The sequence below is a fragment of the Macaca nemestrina genome, chromosome 10, assembly GCF_043159975.1.
Source record: "Macaca nemestrina isolate mMacNem1 chromosome 10, mMacNem.hap1, whole genome shotgun sequence".
NCBI classification, from domain to species: domain Eukaryota; kingdom Metazoa; phylum Chordata; class Mammalia; order Primates; family Cercopithecidae; genus Macaca; species Macaca nemestrina.
The window spans coordinates 10,455,847-10,474,800 of record NC_092134.1 but is presented as its reverse complement, the minus strand read 5'-3'; the positions used below and the strand labels follow the sequence as shown (position 1 = coordinate 10,474,800).

The 18,954-nt window shown below is 42.2% G+C and overlaps 1 protein-coding gene across 2 annotated transcripts in view; it reads left to right on the top strand.

Moving 5' to 3' along the window:
* Positions 1 to 16,028, top strand: part of LOC105495458 (kinetochore associated 1) — a 100,637-nt gene extending 84,609 nt beyond the window's left edge. Inside the window, exons 54-64 of one of the 2 annotated variants that reach the window (XM_071070897.1) lie at positions 2,384 to 2,502; positions 2,895 to 3,030; positions 4,595 to 4,690; positions 5,074 to 5,130; positions 8,208 to 8,262; positions 8,349 to 8,412; positions 9,638 to 9,767; positions 11,028 to 11,117; positions 11,571 to 11,716; positions 13,604 to 13,694; positions 15,027 to 16,028. In XM_071070897.1, the coding sequence (XP_070926998.1) occupies positions 2,384 to 2,502; positions 2,895 to 3,030; positions 4,595 to 4,690; positions 5,074 to 5,130; positions 8,208 to 8,262; positions 8,349 to 8,412; positions 9,638 to 9,767; positions 11,028 to 11,117; positions 11,571 to 11,716; positions 13,604 to 13,694; positions 15,027 to 15,047 (1,005 nt within the window). In that variant the 3' untranslated portion in view covers positions 15,048 to 16,028. Of the gene's footprint in view, positions 1 to 2,383; positions 2,503 to 2,894; positions 3,031 to 4,594; positions 4,691 to 5,073; positions 5,131 to 8,207; positions 8,263 to 8,348; positions 8,413 to 9,637; positions 9,768 to 11,027; positions 11,118 to 11,570; positions 11,717 to 13,603; positions 14,429 to 15,026 lie in introns of those variants that run through there. The other variant, XM_071070896.1, reaches the window with a different exon arrangement.
* The last annotated feature ends 2,926 nt before the right edge of the window (positions 16,029 to 18,954 follow it).

Below are 18,954 nucleotides of genomic sequence, written 5' to 3'. Positions count from 1 at the left end.
AGGTTCTTGCCTGTAGAAATGTCCTCTGAGGCAACTGGAGCAGAGAGAGGAGAAGGGGGTGGAGCCAGTAGTAGGCAAATGATTCTCAGAGAAAAGGAAGAAAAGGAAGTCTGAGGTGCTGACTTTAAAGTCCCATGACAAAAAGGAAAAAGCCACCCCTTATTTTCTCTGCATGTAAAGACTTATGACCTAAAAATGGTATTCCATGAAAGGTGGCTAGTGCAGCTCACAGCTCAGCTGTGTCCATGCTTTTCCTTGCAGTCTGCCTTATGTGTACTTCCCATTAATTAGTATTAGCATGTGTTCAAATGGGAATTCACATTAGTATGATATACAGTAATCCCTCCATATCTGTGGGAGGACTGGTTCCAGGACCCCCAAGGATACCAAAATCTGAGGACGCTCAAGTCTTTTATATAAAGATACGTCGTATTTGCATGTCACCTACACACATCCTCCTATGTACCTTAAATCATCTCTAGGTTACTTATAACGCAATGCCTGCAAATCACTTCATCCCCATGGATTCAGTGTAGTACTTGGCATACAGCAAATTCATGTTTGGTTTTTAGAACTTTGTGGAATTTTTTTTTTTTCTTGAATATTTTTGATACACTGTTGGTTGATTCCATGAATACAGAACCCACAGAAACTGGGGGCCAACTGTGGATCCAAAAGTTGAGGTTTAGTAAAATTAATTTTTACTGCTTCATCAAGAACATTTTTTTTTTTTTTGAGATGGAGTCTTGCTCTGTTGCCCAGGTCAGAGAGCAGTGGCACAATCTTGGCTCACCACAACCTCCGCCTCCTAGGTTCAAGTGATTTTCCTGCCTCAGCCTCCTGAGTAGCTGGGATTACAGGCACATGTCACCATGCCTGGCTAATTTTTGTATTTTTAGTAGAGACGGGGTTTCACCATGTTGACCTGGCTGGTCTTGAACTCCTGACCTCAGGTGATCCACCCGCCTCGGACTCCCAAAGTGCTGGGATTACAGGCATGAGCCACTACACCCAGCCCATCAAGAATATTCTTTTTTTTTTTTTTTTTTTTTTTGAGACGGAGTCTGGCTCTGTTGCCCAAGCTGGAGTGCAGTTGCCGGATCTCGGCTCACTGCAAGCTCCACCTCCTGGGTTTACGCCATTCTCCTGCTTCAGCCTCCCGAGTAGCTGGGACTACAGGCGCCCACCACCTCACCCGGCTAGTTTTTTTGTATTTTTTTAGTAGAGACGGGGTTTCACCATGTTAGCCAGGATGGTCTCGATCTCCTGACCTCGTGATCCGCCTGTTTCGGCCTCCCAAAGTGCTGGGATTACAGGCTTGAGCCATCGCGCCCGGCCAAGAATATTCTTTTTTTTTTTTTTTTTTTTTTGAGACGGAGTCTCGCTCTGCCACCCAGGCTGGAGTGCAGTGGCCGGATCTCAGCTCACTGCAAGCTCCGCCTCCTGGGTTCACGCCATTCTCCTGCCTCAGCCTCCCGAGTACCTGGGACTACAGGCGCCCGACACTGCGCCCGGCTAGTTTTTTGTATTTTTTAGTGGAGACGGGGTTTCACCGTGTTAGCCAGGATGGTCTCGATCTCCTGACCTCGTGATCCGCCCGTCTCGGCCTCCCAAAGTGCTGGGATTACAGGCTTGAGCCACCGCGCCCGGCCAAGAATATTCTTAAGTGAAATTTGTCTTTGTTTTTTTGTTTGTTTTGTTTTGTTTTTTGAGACAGAGTCTCACTCTGTCGCCCAGGCTGGAGTAGTGCAACAGTGTGATCTCGGCTCACTGCAACCTCCACCTCCAGGTTCAAGTGATTCTCCTGCCTCAGCCTCCTGAGTAGCTGGGATTACAGGCACGTGCCACCACACCTGGCTAAGTTTTGTATTTTTAGTAGAGATAGGGGTTTCACCATGTTGATCAGGCTGGTCTTGAACTCCTGACCTCGTGATACACCTGTCTTGGCCTCCCAAAGTGCTGGGATTACAGGCGTGAGCCACTGTGCCCGGCCATGTCTTTGGTTTTCAATACTGCCAGAGCATGCCTGTAAACACAAGGGTTACAACAACAGTTGGGGGCCCTGCCTCCATTCTGCCTGCAATTTCACCCACCATTGCTTTTGCACAGTTAGTGCAAATATCAACACAGTGTAAAGGCAAATAACATCTTAGTGTCATGAAAACAGCTTTGACCCTTTCCCTCCTGAAGGAGTCTCCGGAATGCTCCTCCAGGGGTCCATGGGCCACATGTTAAGAACCACTGTTACAGTGCATTCCATAACTGCAGAGATTGACTTTTCATTTTAAAATAATGACGTTGTTTATGTTGCCTATGTTGAAACTCATTTACCCAACTACAATGTGCAGGTGTTCAACTCTCCAAACCTCTTTTGGTTTTGCAGACATTAGGTATGCATCAGTTAACTTTTGCCCATAGAACTCGAGCTCTTCAGTGTCTCTTCTATTTGGCTGACAAGGAAACTATAGAATCACTCTTTAAAAAACCCATTGAAGAAGTGAAGTAAGTAGAAATGTTTAAATTGTAATAAATAGGAAACACATCATTTTTTGGAGCTGTACCTTTTAAGCCCTGAATTCAGAAGAGCGTAGTAGAGTAGCTGTGTGAATACAGTTCTGTTGCCTTGAATATCCTTGACATTTTGGCAAAGGGAAAATAGGGCTTTGAGAACATCCTGTTTCCATCGTTTCTTGGAGGCATTTAGAAACTCAATGTTTTGTTTATCTTGTTCAAATTGATTTCTATCTAATGTTATTATATATTCAGGGAATATATTTAGAAGTCCAAAATGGACATTTAAAACAAACTGGCCTAATATTTCCATATGGTAGTTTTTATTTTAAATGTAAATGTGACCTATGAGAATGATTCTTAGAAACATTTCTGTTTTCCAGATCTTATCTGAAATGTATAACTTTTCTGGCATCATTTGAGACTTTGAATATCCCCATCACATACGAATTATTTTGCAACAGTCCTAAGGAAGGAATGATTAAGGGCCTGTGGAAGAACCACAGCCACGAGTCCATGGTAGGTACACCTCACTGCCGCATTCCCAATTCCCTGCCCCCTACTCAGAATCCTGAAAGAGAAAACCAGGAACAGTCTTGTTTTTGTTTTTGTTTTTTTTTAGACAGAGTTTTGCGCTGTTGCCAAGGCCACAGTATAGTGGCGTGATCTCAGCTCACTGCAGCCTCTGTCTCCTGGGTTCAAGCCTCAGCCTCCCAAGTAGATGGGATTATAGGCACCTGCCCACCACACCTGGCTAATTTTTGTATTTTTAGTAGAGCTGAGGTTTCACCATATTGGCCAGGCTGGTCTCAAACTCCTGATCTAAGGTGATCCACCCACCTGGGCCTCCCAAAGTGCTGGGATTACAGGCGTGAGCCACTGCGCCCGACCGGAACAGTATTTATCCCTGAACAACTCTACTGCTCTGAGACCTTTCTACTCTCCTGTCCCAGTGTGTGGATGGATAAGGCAATGTGGAAGGTCCTTTTACCTCTTTTGCCTTAAGGTCCACCAGTTAGTCATCCCTGCCAACCAGAGAGAGCACTTCTATAATCCCTTCCACAGCTTATCCTTATCTGTACAAGGAGAGGAGACTGTCCGGTAGAGAGAGGATATCGTTTATCTTCTTCTTAGTTGCCTATGGGAATTTAGTCTCTGAGGCAGTGGAGGCTGGGGCAGGAAGGTTTTTTGGTCCAACAGGCAAACTTTTTCAATAAAAGAAAGAAAGGGGGAGATGTCTGAGGTGGTGTCTTGAGTCCGTGATAGCAAGAAAAAGAATCTCTTTTTTGGCCGGGCGCGGTGGCTCAAGCCTGTAATCCCAGCACTTTGGGAGGCCGAGACGGGCGGATCACGAGGTCAGGAGATCAAGACCATCCTGGCTAACACGGTGAAACCCCGTCTCTACTAAAAAATACAAAAAACTAGCCGGGCGAGGTGGCGGGCGCCTGTAGTCCCAGCTACTCGGGAGGCTGAGGCAGGAGAATGGCGTAAACCCGGGAGGCGGAGCTTGCAGTGAGCCGAGATCGCGCCACTGCACTCCAGCCTGGGTGACAGAGCCAGACTCTGTCTCAAAAAAAAAAAAAAAAAAAAAAAAAAAAGAATCTCTTTTTTGTTGTTTCTTTCATTAGGAAGATGGGGGCCTTCAATAGACATTCGCAGATTAGAAGCACATTTTGTGGCCGGGTGCGGTGGCTCATGCCTGTAATCCCAGTACTTTGGGAGGCCAAGGCGGGTGGATCACCTCAGGTCAGGAGTTCAAGACCAGCCTGGCCAACATGGTGAAACCCCGTCTCTACTAAAAATACAAAATTAGCCAGGCGTGATGGCGGCCACCTGTAATCCCAGCTGCTCAGGAAGCTAAGGCAGGAGAATTGCTTGAACCCGGGAGGTGGAGGTTGCGGCGAGCTAAGATCATGCCACTGCACTCCAGCCTGGGCAACGGAGTGAGACTCCATCTCAAAAAAAAAAAAAAAAAAAAAAAAAAAAGCAACATATTTTGTATTAAGCTGCCCTACTTTTCCAAAGATGGCTTGATTTACTGGTTTGTTGGAGCAGCATGATTTTTTTCTTTTTTTGGCTTCAGGCAGTAAGATTGGTGACTGAGCTGTGTTTAGAATACAAAATCTATGACCTGCAGCTTTGGAATGGACTCTTGCAAAAGCTTCTGGGCTTCAATATGGTAAGTAAGACTCAATACCCTGGACTGAATATATCTGAAAGCTTTTGCACAGCATCCCCTAAACATTTTGGATTGATACTTGTTATGGAACAGATTTATGCTGAAAACACAGTCACTCTCACTGAGTTCATGCCAAACTTAAAGAACTTGGTGTTAGGCCAGAGAATGCAAAATCCAAAATGACATAAATTTCACTGGAAACAAATGGAAGGTTTCCTAGCCTTTTTTGATATTTATGAACTTGTAAGTGAACTTCTCTGGCAGTTATCATGGAAGATAAAGTTTTACCAGTACTTTTTCTGGAACTTTAAGATGCGGTATTTCACATTGAAATTTTCCATTTTGGTGGTCTTTAGAACTTTCTTATTTTTAATTTTTTACAGATTCCTTATCTAAGGAAAGTTTTAAAAGCCATTTCCAGTATCCATTCTTTATGGCAGGTATGTAGCTTTTTAAAATAAATTTTATTGAATTTAGTCTTTATACTTTCTGGCCTTGTGACTGCTGGGGACACCGGATTAAGCAGTCAGCTCCTTCGTAAAGAACAGAACTGAGCCAAGTACAGTGGCTCACTCCTGTAACCCCAAAGCTTTGGGAGGCCAAGGCAGAAGGATCACTTGAGCCCAGGAGTTTGAGGCTGCAGTGAGCCATGATTGCACCATCGCACTCCAGCTCCAGCCTGGGCAACAGAGCTAGATCCTTTCCCTAGAATAAAGGAAGAAGAAACAGAACTGATCAGCTGTAGGATGATTAAAGTTGTGCCTGGACCCGTTAATACTCAGCTCACATCACCTCCTGAAGATACCACTTTCCTGAGTTTTCCAGGCCTCACAAGTCACACCTTTATTTATGCTCTCAAGACATTTTGGCTCCACTCTGACTTTTGTCACCATATAATTAATTTTCATTACATGTTGGGCTGCCCCTCACAGACTTTGAAGATCTTTCACATCAGATACCCTGGCTTGTTCATCTTTTCTACATTTCACATAAGTTGTGTACCCATATAAGCAAAATATATATTATGTAGAAATATATAATTTATTCTTTGTTTAATAAATTAGGACAATATAGAAATATGCCGAGTAAAACATGAAAATTCCCTGTTACTATTTTCCTTCATAATTATCTTCCTAAGGGAATGACTGCTTACAATTTCCTATGGATTCTAGAGATTTCCTGTTTTGTTTTGTTTTGTTTTGTTTTGTTTTGTTTTGTTTTGTTTGAGCCGGAGTCTCGCTCTGTCACCCAGGCTGGAGTGCAGTGGCGCCATCTTGGCTCACTGCAAGCTCCACCTCCCGGGTTCACGCCATTCTCCTGCCTCAGCCTCCTGAGAAGCTGGGACTACAGGTGCCTGCCACCACGCCCAGCTAATTGTTTGTATTTTTAGTAGAGACGGTATTTCACCGTGTTAGCCAGTATGGTCGCGATCTCCTGACCTCGTGATCCACCCGCTTTGGCCTCCCAAAGTGCTGGGATTACAGGCGTAAGCCAACGTACCTGGCCGAGATTTCCTGTTTTACAGGCACGTGTGTATGTGTGTGCATATCTACAGTGTATATATACATTTTTGCACACATAAATGCAATCACATTCTGAACAAAGTGTTGTTTTCACATAACAATGGTCTCTGGAGATTGTTCCATATCAGCACTTGTAGATCTAATTGTTTTATTGAGATACAGTTCACATGTAAAATTTATCCTTTTAAAGTACACAATGAAGTAGTTTTTGGTATATGCACAAAGTTGTATGGTCTCACCATTATCTAATTCCAGAACATTTTCCTCACGCCAAAAAGAAAATTCATATGCATTAGCAATCATTCCCCATTCCCCACTCCCTCCAGCCCCCAGTGACCACTAATCTACTTTCTGTCCATGAATTTGCCTATTCTGGACATTTTGTATCAATGGAGTCCCACACTATGTGGGATTTCCTGTCTGGCTTCTTTCACTCAGCATCATGTTTTAAGGTTCATCCACATTGTAGCATGGATCAGAACTTCATTCCTCTTTCTTTTTTTTTTTTTTGAGACAGGGTCTGGCTCTGTCGCCCAGGCTGGAGTGCAGTGGCATGATCTCGGCTCACTACAAGCTCCGCCTCCCGGGTTCACACCATTCTCCTGCCTCAGTCCCAAGTAACTAGGACTACAGGCACCCGCCACCACACCCAGCTCATTTTTTGTATTTTTAGTAGAGACTGGGGTTTCACCGTGGACTCGATCTTCTGACCTCGTGATCCGCCCGCCTTGGCCTCCCAAAATGCTGGGATTACAAGCATGAGCCATTACACCCGGCCACTTCATTCCTCTTTTTTGCCAAATAATGTTCCATTGTTAACTGAACATATTTTCATTTCTCTTGAGTGTATACCTAGGAGTGGACTTGTTGGGTCTTACAGTAACTCTGTGTTTAGCCTTTTGAGGCATTTTATTTTTAATGCTTGATTATTCTCCATAATATGTAGCAAAATATACCCGAAGTTATTTAACCACTCCTCTATTGATGGAAGTTTACATTTTCTTTCCTCTTTTTTTCTTTGAATATATAGAGATGGGGGTCTTGCTGTGTTGCCTAGGCTGGTCTTGGAACTCCTGAGCCCAAACAATCCTCCTGCCTTGGCCTCCCAAAGTACTGGGATTACAGGTGTGAGCCACCACGCCTGGCCAGTGTTCTTTCCTTATTCACCTTCTTGAAATTCTTTCTCTTGTCCCCTTCCTCCTTTCCTGTGGCCCTGGCACATAACCGGCTAAGGATTAATTTTCTTTTCTGAGTTGGGTTCTGACTTTTTGCCAAATGGAACAATAATGAATCAGCCAGGATTGTATAGTGAGATCCTGAAAGATACAGTTGTGAAGAACATTATGCTAGAACCTTAATCATCTCAAACAGGGAGATTATGATTTTAGTCATCTGGAATATAAACTATAAATGTACAGTTTTGTGACCATTTAACAGTGGCCTCTGGAGAGTGTTTCATATCAGCACATAGTGATCTATCTAATTTTTTTGTTGAGATACAATTCACTTGTAAAATTCGTCCTTTTGAAAGTATACAATCAAGTAGATTCTGGTATATTCATAAAATTGTACAACCATCACCATTATCTAATTTCAGAACATTTAGGCTGCAGTTTAGAAAGAGTTCATAATATCTTTTTGGAGATGGAGTTTTGCTCTGTTGCCCAGACTGGAGTGCAATGGTGTGATCTCAGCTCACTGCAACCTCCACCTCCCAGGTTCAAGCGATTCTTGTGTCTCAGCCTCCCGAGTAGCTGGGATTACAAGCATGCACAACCATGCCTAGCTAATTTTTGTGTTTTTAGTAGAGACGGGGTTTTGCCATGTCGGCCAGGCTGGTTTCGAACTCCTGACCTCAAGTGATTCACCTGCTTCAGCCTTTCAAAGTGCTGGGATTATAGGTGTGAGCCACTGCACCCGGGCTAGACTGCAAATTAAAGAGAGTCTGTAATATCCTTAACATGAATATCCCAAACGTGGACTTGTTTTCACAGGTTCCCTACTTCAGCAAAGCATGGCAGCGTGTGATACAGATACCACTGCTTTCAGGTATTTCACTCTCCTCTGAAACATTCGCTACAGCATTTTATAGTTGAGTGTGTGTATATCATGGTTGGTTTTTTTTTTATCTTCAGCTTCTTGTCCCTTAAGTCCTGATCAGCTGTCAGATTGTTCTGAGAGTCTCATCGCTGTCCTCGAGTAAGTAAAATGTTTGTTCTACCAAAAAAAAAGAGTTTGTTGCTTATAAGATTCCTTTCTAATAGATATCTCTTATGAGTAATTCCTTTTTGTTAGGAAGTTAAGCATAACACTTGTTTTTGTTTTGTTTTGTTTTTTTGAGACGGAGTCTCGCTCTGTCACCCAGGCTGGAGTGCAATGGTGCAATCTCGGCTCGCTGCAACCTCCGCCTCCCAGATTCAAGCAATTCTCCTGCCTCAGCCTCTTGAGTAGCTGGGATTACCGGCACGTGCCCCCACTCCTGGCTAATTTTTGTATTTTTACTAGAGACGGGATTTCCAGAGTGTTGGGATTACAGGCATGAGCTGTCCTGTGAGTAGCTGGGATTACAGGCACACACCACCACACCCGGCTAATTTTTGTAGTTTTAGTAGAGACGGCCTCCGAAATTGCTGGGATTACAGGTGTAAGCCACTGCACCCGGCAACACTTGTTTTTATACCAAAATATCTCAATTATTTTTACAATGTCTACTTCCCATGTGTTGTGCGACTAGTAAACTGAACATTCTCTAAATTGAGTACCTACTGTCTATATGAGCATAGAGTACTTTTGGTGACTACCCTAAATCATACAGCATTGTCACATAGATTTTGAGTCTTCTGGCTGGGTGCGGCGGCTCACACCTGTAACCCCAGCACTTTGGGAGTCTGAGGCGAGTGGATCACTTGAGGTCAGGAGTTTGAGATCAGCCTGACTAACGTGGTGAAACCCCATCTCTACTAAAAATACAAAAATGAGCTGGGCGTGGTGGCGCATGCTTGTAATCCCAGCTACTCAGGAAGCTGAGGAGGAATCGCTTGAACCCGGGAGGTGTTGGTCGCAGTGAACTAAGATCACGTCCAGCCTGGGTGATAGAGCTAGACTGTTTCTCAAAAAGAGAAAAAAAGAAGTTTTTGAGTCTTCTGAGGATTTAGAAGCCTATCTTTAGGCATCTGTAGGCTTTCAGACATAATCATGGTATAGCAAACAGTAGTCCGTGTTCCCGTGGGTAGATTCTTTTATTCCGTGTAGAATGCCGTCAAAGACTCATGTTACTCATTCCTAAGCATATGTCATGAACCAGCACTTTAGTGTTTAAAATTATTGAAAGCCTGGACAGGTAAATGACTATGGAAAGCTAGAAAGGCCAATATAATCTAGTGAATCTGACAGATTATTAACTAATTAATGTGCTCTCTTGAAGATGTCCAGTCTCAGGTGATCTTGACCTGATTGGAGTCGCCAGGCAATATATCCAGTTAGAACTTCCAGCTTTTGCATTAGCTTGTCTGATGCTCATGCCCCACTCAGAGAAAAGACACCAGCAAATTCAGGTATGGTGCACATGATTCCTCTAGGCTGCCAAGGAAATAGAAGGTCTCATCTTGCATGTCCCTTGCAAAAGGTCGCATTTTCATTTCAGCAAACCTGTAAAGCATGCATACATCAGATATGTGTGAAGCTTGTATGGGGACTTAGTGGGAGGTAAGACTGAAAGATAAAGTCCAGCTGAGGGATGTCCTACAAGGGGTTTGGGCCTTATTGTCTATCAGTGGGGAAACAAGTGATTATTTTAGAACAGCAAACTGAAATGATGAAGGAAGTATTTTAGAAAGAATAACCCATTAACCCATGTAGACTTGGTCAGAGGAGAAGACAAGAAGGGAAACTCTTGGGAAGCTGTTGCATTTGAGTAGAATTTTACCCCACTTGATCTCTTCATATCAGCCTTGTGCATAGGCAGGGAAGGCTTGGGGGTTAAGTACCCACAGTAGAGTCTGGTAATGAACTTGAACAAGATGAGAAGGCTACAAGGAAAGCAGCTGACTTAGCAATTGAATGTGGGAGATAAAAGAAGGGGAGAGTCAGATTTTATGTGTGGGTGCCCATCAGAGGGAGCCACGAGCATTTTGGGGACAGAACTTTTAAAAATAACTCTCATTTCCTTTATAATAGAGAACAAGTAGAACAAAGCATTTTGGAATGTTTTACAGTTATCTGTTATCTTCCCTGTAGGTAGACATACCAGTAGATAGAGATCTACATAAATGAACATGCATGCATTCATGCTTTTTTTTTTTTTTTTAAGAGAGTCTCTCTCTGTCACCCAGGCTGGAGTGCAGTGGCGCAATCTCAGCTCACTACAACCTGCCTCCCGGATTCAAGTGACTCCCAAGTAGCTGACATTACAGGCTCCCGCCACCACACCCAGCTAACTTTTGTATTTTTAGTAGAGACAGGGTTTTGCCATTTTGGCCAGGCAGGTCTCGAACTCTTGACCTGAGGCAATCCAGTGGCCTTGGCCTCCCAAAGTGTTGGGATTATAGGCATGAGCCACTGCGTCCAGCTGAACATGCATATTTTTTTTTGTCATTTGGTCTATTAATTATATTTTTTAAAGCCACCTGTTCTTGTCTTTGACTTTTTCCCCTCTTTTCATCATTCATACACTCATTCCTTGATGCCATTCTGTGTTTCAGTATTTAAATATATTTATTTTGGCACTTAGAATAACAAAATACCTGATCAACAGCTCTTGCTGTTGGAATAAGTAATAACACTTTTCTATTAATTCTGTTTTGATTTTTCTCTAGAATTTTCTGGGTTCGTGTGACCCTCAGGTTATTTTAAAGCAATTGGAAGAGCATATGAACACAGGCCAGCTAGCAGGATTTTCACATCAAGTAAGAGGCGATTTCATTTCATTTTCCCAAACCAAGATTAAGCTGAAAACTGCTATGTCTAGCTGTTTGTTTATGTATAGAATTATTTTGCTTCTATTAAAACCTCAGTAAATTTTTTAAAAGGCAGGGACTCTGAGAGTCTTGTTGACTACTGTGCTCCATGGAAAATTTGTAGCCTTAAGTGCTTTTAATTGAAAACAGATCTTCTTCCTCATAAAAAGTCTCAAAGCGCAAAACAACAATTACTTTATTTATTGACTGATGCTGACAGGCCTCCTTTCCCTTTTTACCCCCTCAAAAAGGAGGCGCAGTCATAATGCAGTGCTAATTGGACTTCTGATTGTAACAGTGTTTTGATATTGAATAAAGCCTTGATACCTGTCATTCTATAGATTAGAAGTCTGATTCTAATAGATGAGAAGTCTGATCTTAATGATACGTGTCATTCTATAGATTAGAAGTCTGATTCTGAATAGTATCATCAGTAAGAAGGAGTTTGGGATTTTGGCAAAGACCAAATACTTTCAAATGTTGAAGATGCATGTGATGAATACCAACAATATCACTGAACTAGTAAACTATTTGGCAAATGACTTAAGGTAAGTTTATTTTCAAAAAGCAACTTACTGTGGAATTTCCTTAAAATCTATCTTTGTAAGCTGGGCATGGACATAGAGAAACCGTGTCTCTACTAAAAATACAAAATTAGCTGGGCATGGTGGCACCTTCCTGTAATCCCAGCCACTCGGGAGGCTGAAGCAGGAGAATCACTTGAACCCTGGAGGCAGAGGTTGCAGTGAGCTGAGATCGCGCCATTGCACTCTAGCCTGGGCAACAAGAGCGAAACTCTGCTTCAAAAAAAAAAAAATCTATCTTTATGTTGGAGGAAAATGTCAACTGTAGAGCTATTTTGTTGTAATTAAAAGCTCAAAATATTACATCTCTCATTACTGCACATATCCAAAAGTTAATCATTTAATAACCCAATTTCTTAGAACGTGACCTTAGAATCTGACAATTAAACAGGTCATCTGAATCCCCAAATCGAATGTCTCATAGCCCTGCTCTAAATCCTGCATTACAATTTTATGTCTTAGATACTTGCTCAGAACATTAATGACTTTATGTAACATCATTTTTGTTAAACCTGGTTATCTAATTTTCTAGCACCCACAAGTTTAGAAACAATAATCTTCTTGGGATAGAGCTGGGGATGGATATGGAAACTGAATGGGAGAAGGAAGAAATGGGCTGACTCTAAAGAAAGGGAAGTTCAAGACTGCAGTACACACCATATCCATCCCTGCATGTGGTCTAGCCGTGCTGGCGCTTGAGAGGTCTTTCTTTCTCGTTTCCATTCCATGGATTTCCATCTGCTTGTTTATCTCTTGTGATCCAGCCATAATTAGATATTGTCATTTTTGAGCAAGTATTTTTTGAGTTATAATTGATACATAGAATAAGCTGGACATATTTGAAGTCTGCAGTTTAGTAAATTTTGACATGTGTATACCTATGAAGCCATCACCACAATCAAGAGAGTGAACATACTATCTTCGAAAGTTTCCTCATGCCCTCTGTGAAGTTGATTACATGAGTTAGGTCATTCTTGTGATACCCAAATACATCAGAGCGGCCTGGGGAAAAGCACTCAGAGTCCAAAACATGGCTCCAAAAACGTAATTCTGGCTGGGCGCAGTGGCTTAAGCCTGTAATCCCAGGACTTTGGGAGGCCAAGGTGGGTGGATCACCTGAGGTTAGAAGTTCAAGACTAGCCTGGCCAACATGATGAAACTTGTCTCTACTAAAAATACAAAAAGTTAGCCGAGTGTGGTGGCGCATGCCTGTAATCCCAGCTGCTCAGGAGGCTGAGGCAGGAGAATCACTTGAACCCAGGAGGTGGAGGTTGCAGTGAGCAGAGATGGCACCATTGCACTCCAGCCTGTGCAACAAAGTGAAACTCCATCTCACACACACACAAGAAAAGAATAATGTGTAACCTGTCTCTTTTTCATAAAATCTCTAACCTTCTCTTTGTTCTTTGGACAATCCAAAGACTACCCAGTCTATGTATATGCCCCAAATTGGAATTCTTTTTTCCCAAATAAAACATTAAATTTAGAGATTGGTCTTTACTTTTAATTTTGACTTCAACGCCTCTTTTTCTTTCTTTTCTTTTTGAGATAGGGTCTTGCTTTGTCAGTCAGACTGGAGTGCACAAACATGGCTCACTGCTGCCTCAACATCCTGGGTTCAAGCGATCCTCCCACCTCAGCCTCCAGAGTAGCTGAGACTACAAGTGTGCGACGCCATACCTGGCTAATTTTATATTTTTTTGTAGAGACAGGGCTTTGCCATGTTGCCCAGGCTGGTCTCCAACTCCTGGACCCAAGCCATCTGCACATCTTGGCCTCCCTGAGTGCCGGGATTATAGGTACGAGGCACTCTGCCTAGCCTAACACTTCTTTTTCTTTTTGATTTTGTAGTTTAGATGAAGCTTCAGTCTTGATAACTGAATATTCAAAGCACTGCGGGAAACCTGTGCCTTCAGAAGCCGCTCCCTGTGAAATTCTGAAGGTAAAGCTGATGGAGAGTTCTTAGGTTCTAACTTGACATTGTTTATATTCCTAGGGCCTTAAAATTGACCAACCTTTTCTAGTGTTGTGGAGATAAATGTATTTTTATGTGTAACTGTAATTTTTATATTTTACTTGGTGTGCTCTAAACTAGAAATCAAGAGGCCACAGTTCTAATCTCAGCCCTGCCACTGGGCAGCAAAGCCTAGTGTGGGCTTAGTCTTCAGATCTGGACCCCATGGTCTCTCAGGTGCTTTCCAGCATTACCATTCTTCATAAGGTGGTATTTTTAATATTGAAGCAGATGAAAAACTGAATTCTAAAGGTGTTGATTACTGTCATGCTTGGGTATTAATTGCTTTTTAAATTAATTATTATTCTTTAATTACCTAAAACGTATGTTCACTGCAGAAAAAAAAGAAGTATGACCAGGCACGGTGGCTCACACATGTAATCCCAGCACTTTGGGAGGCCAAGGCGGGCAGATTACCTGAGGCCAGGAGTTCAAGACCAGCCTGGCCAACATGGTGAAACCCTGTCTCTACTAAAATACAAAAATTAGCGAGGCGTGGTGGTAGCACATGCCAGTAATCCCAGCTACTCGGGAGACTGAGGCAGGAGAATTGCTTGAGTCTGGGAGACGGTGGTTGCAGTGAGCCAAGGTTGTGCCACTGCACCCCAGCCTAGTCGACGAGCAAAACTCATCTCAAAAAAAAAAAAAAAAAAGAAAAGAAAGAGGAGAAATATGAAGGAGCCAAAAAACAAAAAACAAAAACCTAAACTGATCTCCAAAATCTCACTACCCAGACAGGATCACTGTTAACATTTTGCTGTACATTCTTCCAAATTTTTTGTATGTAAAATGTGCACGTAATTTATTTTTACTCCTATTTTGAACTTAAGTACCAGGTAAAATTTTTACTTTGATCATATTTTGGTAGCTTTATTTTTTATTTGCTATTTTTCAGATTGGAATATTGGTAGCTTTAGTAAACCTAGGTGTAGAGGCTTTTTTCTTCCTGTGGTCCAGATCAGGCGTATTAGAATAAGCCCGCATTTTGTTACCTCCGATTAATAACTTACAGGGTTTACCTCCAGGTGGTTGTGCTCAATGGCATGAGATTACTTTTTTTTCCAGAAAGGGAGAGTATTGATTCAAGAGACGAATTTGTGGTCTTTAAAATCTGTTTCTCTCATCTAAAATGCCAAATAGTTTTATGTATAGATTTGTATCACTGCACTTAAGTCTTAAGTTCTGTAGTTTATTTGACCATTTTCAATTTGAAAAACTAAGTGACTTATAAAAATCACTTCTGTGTTTCTTCCCATTTAGATGTTTCTTAGTGGGTTATAGTAAATCATTGAACCTTTTCTTCAAGAAGGACAAGAATTTTGGAATCTGCTATTAATGGACCGTATTTATTAGTTTTTAAATTGTAGAATCTCTGTATTATAGCTATTTGTCTTAACATTACCCCACATGTAATAAATAAAACACTTAATATGAGCATAATTGCTCCATAAAGAACTCATGTCCTGAATTAATAAGTGTTTTCATTGCCAGTTACTTGTGCAATTTATAGAGACTATCAACTTTTTGCACCGTATATGAGGGAAACAAAGTGCAAAAATAGCTCTCTCCCTCAAGAAAATTGAGTGCTTATAGCCTATATCTTCCATATAAAAAAGTAATATCAGTCTTTTTAGTGTTATTCTAAGAAAATATTGGTATAATTTTAGTGGCAGAGTGTATCAGTCAGTAGCCAGTCAGAAAAATAAAAGCCACTCTAGATAGGCCAAGCAGAGAAGAATTTCATGCCTGGGATTGGCTATAAAGTTCTTCAAAAGACTGAAAGAACAGAAGGAAGGTAGAAGGGGGAGCCAGACAAAGGGGAAGGAGGGCTTCGTAGCCACAGATCAGGAGCTGCTCCTGCCCCTGGCTTGGAGTCCGGAGCCCACATTTGCCACTGAGCTGTCGGAGCTGCTGCAGCCACTGCAGTGCTCAGAAGCCCAGGAGTCTCTTCACCAGTGCTGCTGACAACTTGCACTGCCGCTGCCCAAGCTGTCAAGCCCACTACCAAAAGAAGAAACATTGCTGCACTTTCTTCAAGCTTCTAATTCTTATACCAGTGCCAAGAAATAGCAGAACCAAACTGGAAGCCACCTGGCTAGAAGTCTGGGAGGAGTGGTCTGCAGCTGTAAACGCCCAGCACTGCAGCCGGTGGCCTAGAGAGGCATGTGGAGCAAAAAGCCAGCGCATAGAAGTGTTAATTACACCTGTTATTCTGCCTTTGTAGTCGTTTGCCATACTTGTGAATAAATTAAGTGAATTTGATATTACTGGAATTAGTTTGCCTTTATTTTGCCAGTTGAAAAAAAAGATTTCTAAAAAACTCAAATATGATTAAACACAGGTTTCGAAGTAAAATAAGTCTGGATTTCAGTTCTGGTTCTATTACTTACAAGCTGTGTGGGCATGAACAAGTTATTTAATTTCCCACAGAGAGAAACGGGATGGTCTCGCTGTGTCACCCAGGCTGGAGTGTAGTGTTATGACCATAGCTCACTGCAACCCTGAATCCCTGTGCTTAAGGGATCCTCCCATTTCAGCCTCCTGAGTATCTGGGGCTACAGGCACACACCACCATGCCTTCCTGATTTTTGAATTTTTTTGTAGAGACAAGGTCTTGCTTTCTTGCCCAGGCTGGTCTTGAACTCTAGGCCTCAAGTAATCCTCCCACCTTGGCCTCCCTAAGTGCTGGTATAACAGGCATGAGCCACCTTGCCTGGCCCAATTTCTCACCATCTTAATTTCGTCAAACTGAGGGCAGTAAAAGTACCTTCTAGTGGCAGGAGGTTTGAATCAGTTCGTATAAAGCATCTAGGCCAGGTATTGTGGCTCACGCCTATAATCCCAGCACTTTGGGAGGCCATGGTGGGCAGATCATGAGGTCTGGAGATCGAGACCATCCTGGCTAACATGGTGAAACCCCGTCTCTCCTAAAAATGCAAAAAATTAGCCAGGCGTGGTGGCTCATGCCTGTAATCCCAGCTTCTCAGGGGGCTGAGGTGGGAGAATCACTTGAACCCAGGAGGCAGAGGTTGCAGTGAGCAGAGATCATGCCACTGCACTCCAGCCTAGGTGACAGGGCAAGATTCTATCTTAAAGAAAGAAAGTGCATCTAGCAATCTAGCACAATACCCCTGAGTGCCACAAATGCTAGTTATTGTGATTATATAGGCTTCTATTTAGCTAATTGCAAGTTTTAAAATTGCAATTTCAATAATAAAATTATTTTGTACTTTGAAGGTGTTATAACAAATGTTTCTCAACAACAAAATGTTTAAAAATGCAAATAATTTGCAATATTTTAATGACATTTGACCTATATTTAAAACATAGTCCAATAACTATTTACATAAGTCTTAGACTTCTCCTAAAGATCATATCATAACAAATAAGAATGGTTGGGCTGGCCAGGCATGGTGGCTCACTCCTGTAATCCCAACACTTTGGGATTACCTGAGGTCAGGAGTTCGAGACCAGTCTGGCCAACATGGTGAAACCCCGTCTCTACTAAAAATACAAAAAATAGCTGGGTGTGGTGGTGGGCACCTGTAATCCCAGCTACTTGGGAGGCTGAGGCAGGAGAATCGCTTGAACCCAGGAGGTGGATGCTTCAGTGAGCCGAGATCAAGCCATTGTACTCTATCCTAGGCAACAGAGTGAGACTCTATCTCGAAAAAAAAAAAAAAAAATAGCTGGCTGGGCATGGTGGCTCATACCTATAATCCCAGCACTTAGGGAGGACTAAGCTAGTGGACTGCTTAAGCCCAGGAGTTTGAGACCAGACTGGGCAATATAGTGAAACCTTGTCTCTACTAAAAACTAAAAAAAAAAAAAAAAGAAATTGACCAGGCATGGTGGTGTGCACCTGAAGTCACAGCTACTTGGGAGGCTGAAGTGGGAGGATTACTTGAGGCCAGGAGGCAGAGATTGCAGTGAGCCAAGATTGTTCCACTGCACTCCAGCCTGGGTGACAGTGAAACCCTGTCTCGAAAGAAAAATAATAATAATGCAAATAAATACACCATAGAAAAAAATACAAAGGACTTTTTTTCTCCCCACTAGAGATAAGAGTCTTGCTCTGTCACCCAGGCTGGAGTGCAGTGAAGCAATCATAGCTCACTGCAGCCTCAAACTCCTAAGCTCAAGCAATCCTGTTGCCTCAGCCTCTTGAGTAGCTGGGACCATACAGGTGCATGTCACCACACTCAGTCAATTTTTTTTATTTTTATTTTTTATATGGGTAGGATTTTGGTATGCTGCCCAGGCTGGTCTCAAACTCCTGGCCTCAGGCGATCTTCCTGAGTTGCTGGGATTAGAGATGTGAACCACTGTGCATGACCCAAAGGACTTTGGAACATGTGAAAAGAAATTAAACCTCCTTAATGCTAATAAAAATGCAAATTAAAACTACTTAGATTCAATTTTTTACTTGTCAGAATGGCAAAATTTAAAGTTTGATAACTGTGGACAAAATTACCAGAACATTTATTCTCATATCTTGTTGGGAATTTAAATTTGTATAAGTTCTTTGGAGGACAATTTGACAATCTTTTCAAAATTACAAATATGCTTACCTTTTGACCCAACTATTCCACTTCTAGGAACACACACTTGTAAATGATTCACCATGCCATTATTCCTAGAGGAAAAGATTGGAAACAACCAAAGTACTCATCAGGAGGGGAATGCAGGCCTGGCATGATGGCTCACACCTGATACCCTAGGACTTTGGGAGGCCAAGGTGAAAGGATCGCTTGAGGCCAGGAGTTTGAAACCAGTCTGGACAACATCATAAGACCTCATCTCTACAAAGAAAAAAATGTTTTTAAAGAAGGAAATGGGCTAACTGCATGTGGCCATATACAGAATGAGGAAGTACTCAGTCCTTCTGTACAACAGTTTCTGGACAGACAGGGATCCTTTATTAGCCCCCCTAAAATGTGTTGGAAGACAAAATTTAAATAATGGAAGTACCTTCCTTGATTGATTGACTTAATGGAGACAGGGTCTAACTATGTTGCCCAAGCTGGCCTTGAACTCCTGAGCTCAAGCAGTCCTCCCAGCTCAGCCTCCTGAGTAGCTGTCTATGATTTTATTTTTATTTATTTACATATTATTTATTTATTTTTGAGACAGAATCTTCTTCACCTAAGCTGGAGTACAGTGGCAAAATCTCAGCTCACTGCAACTT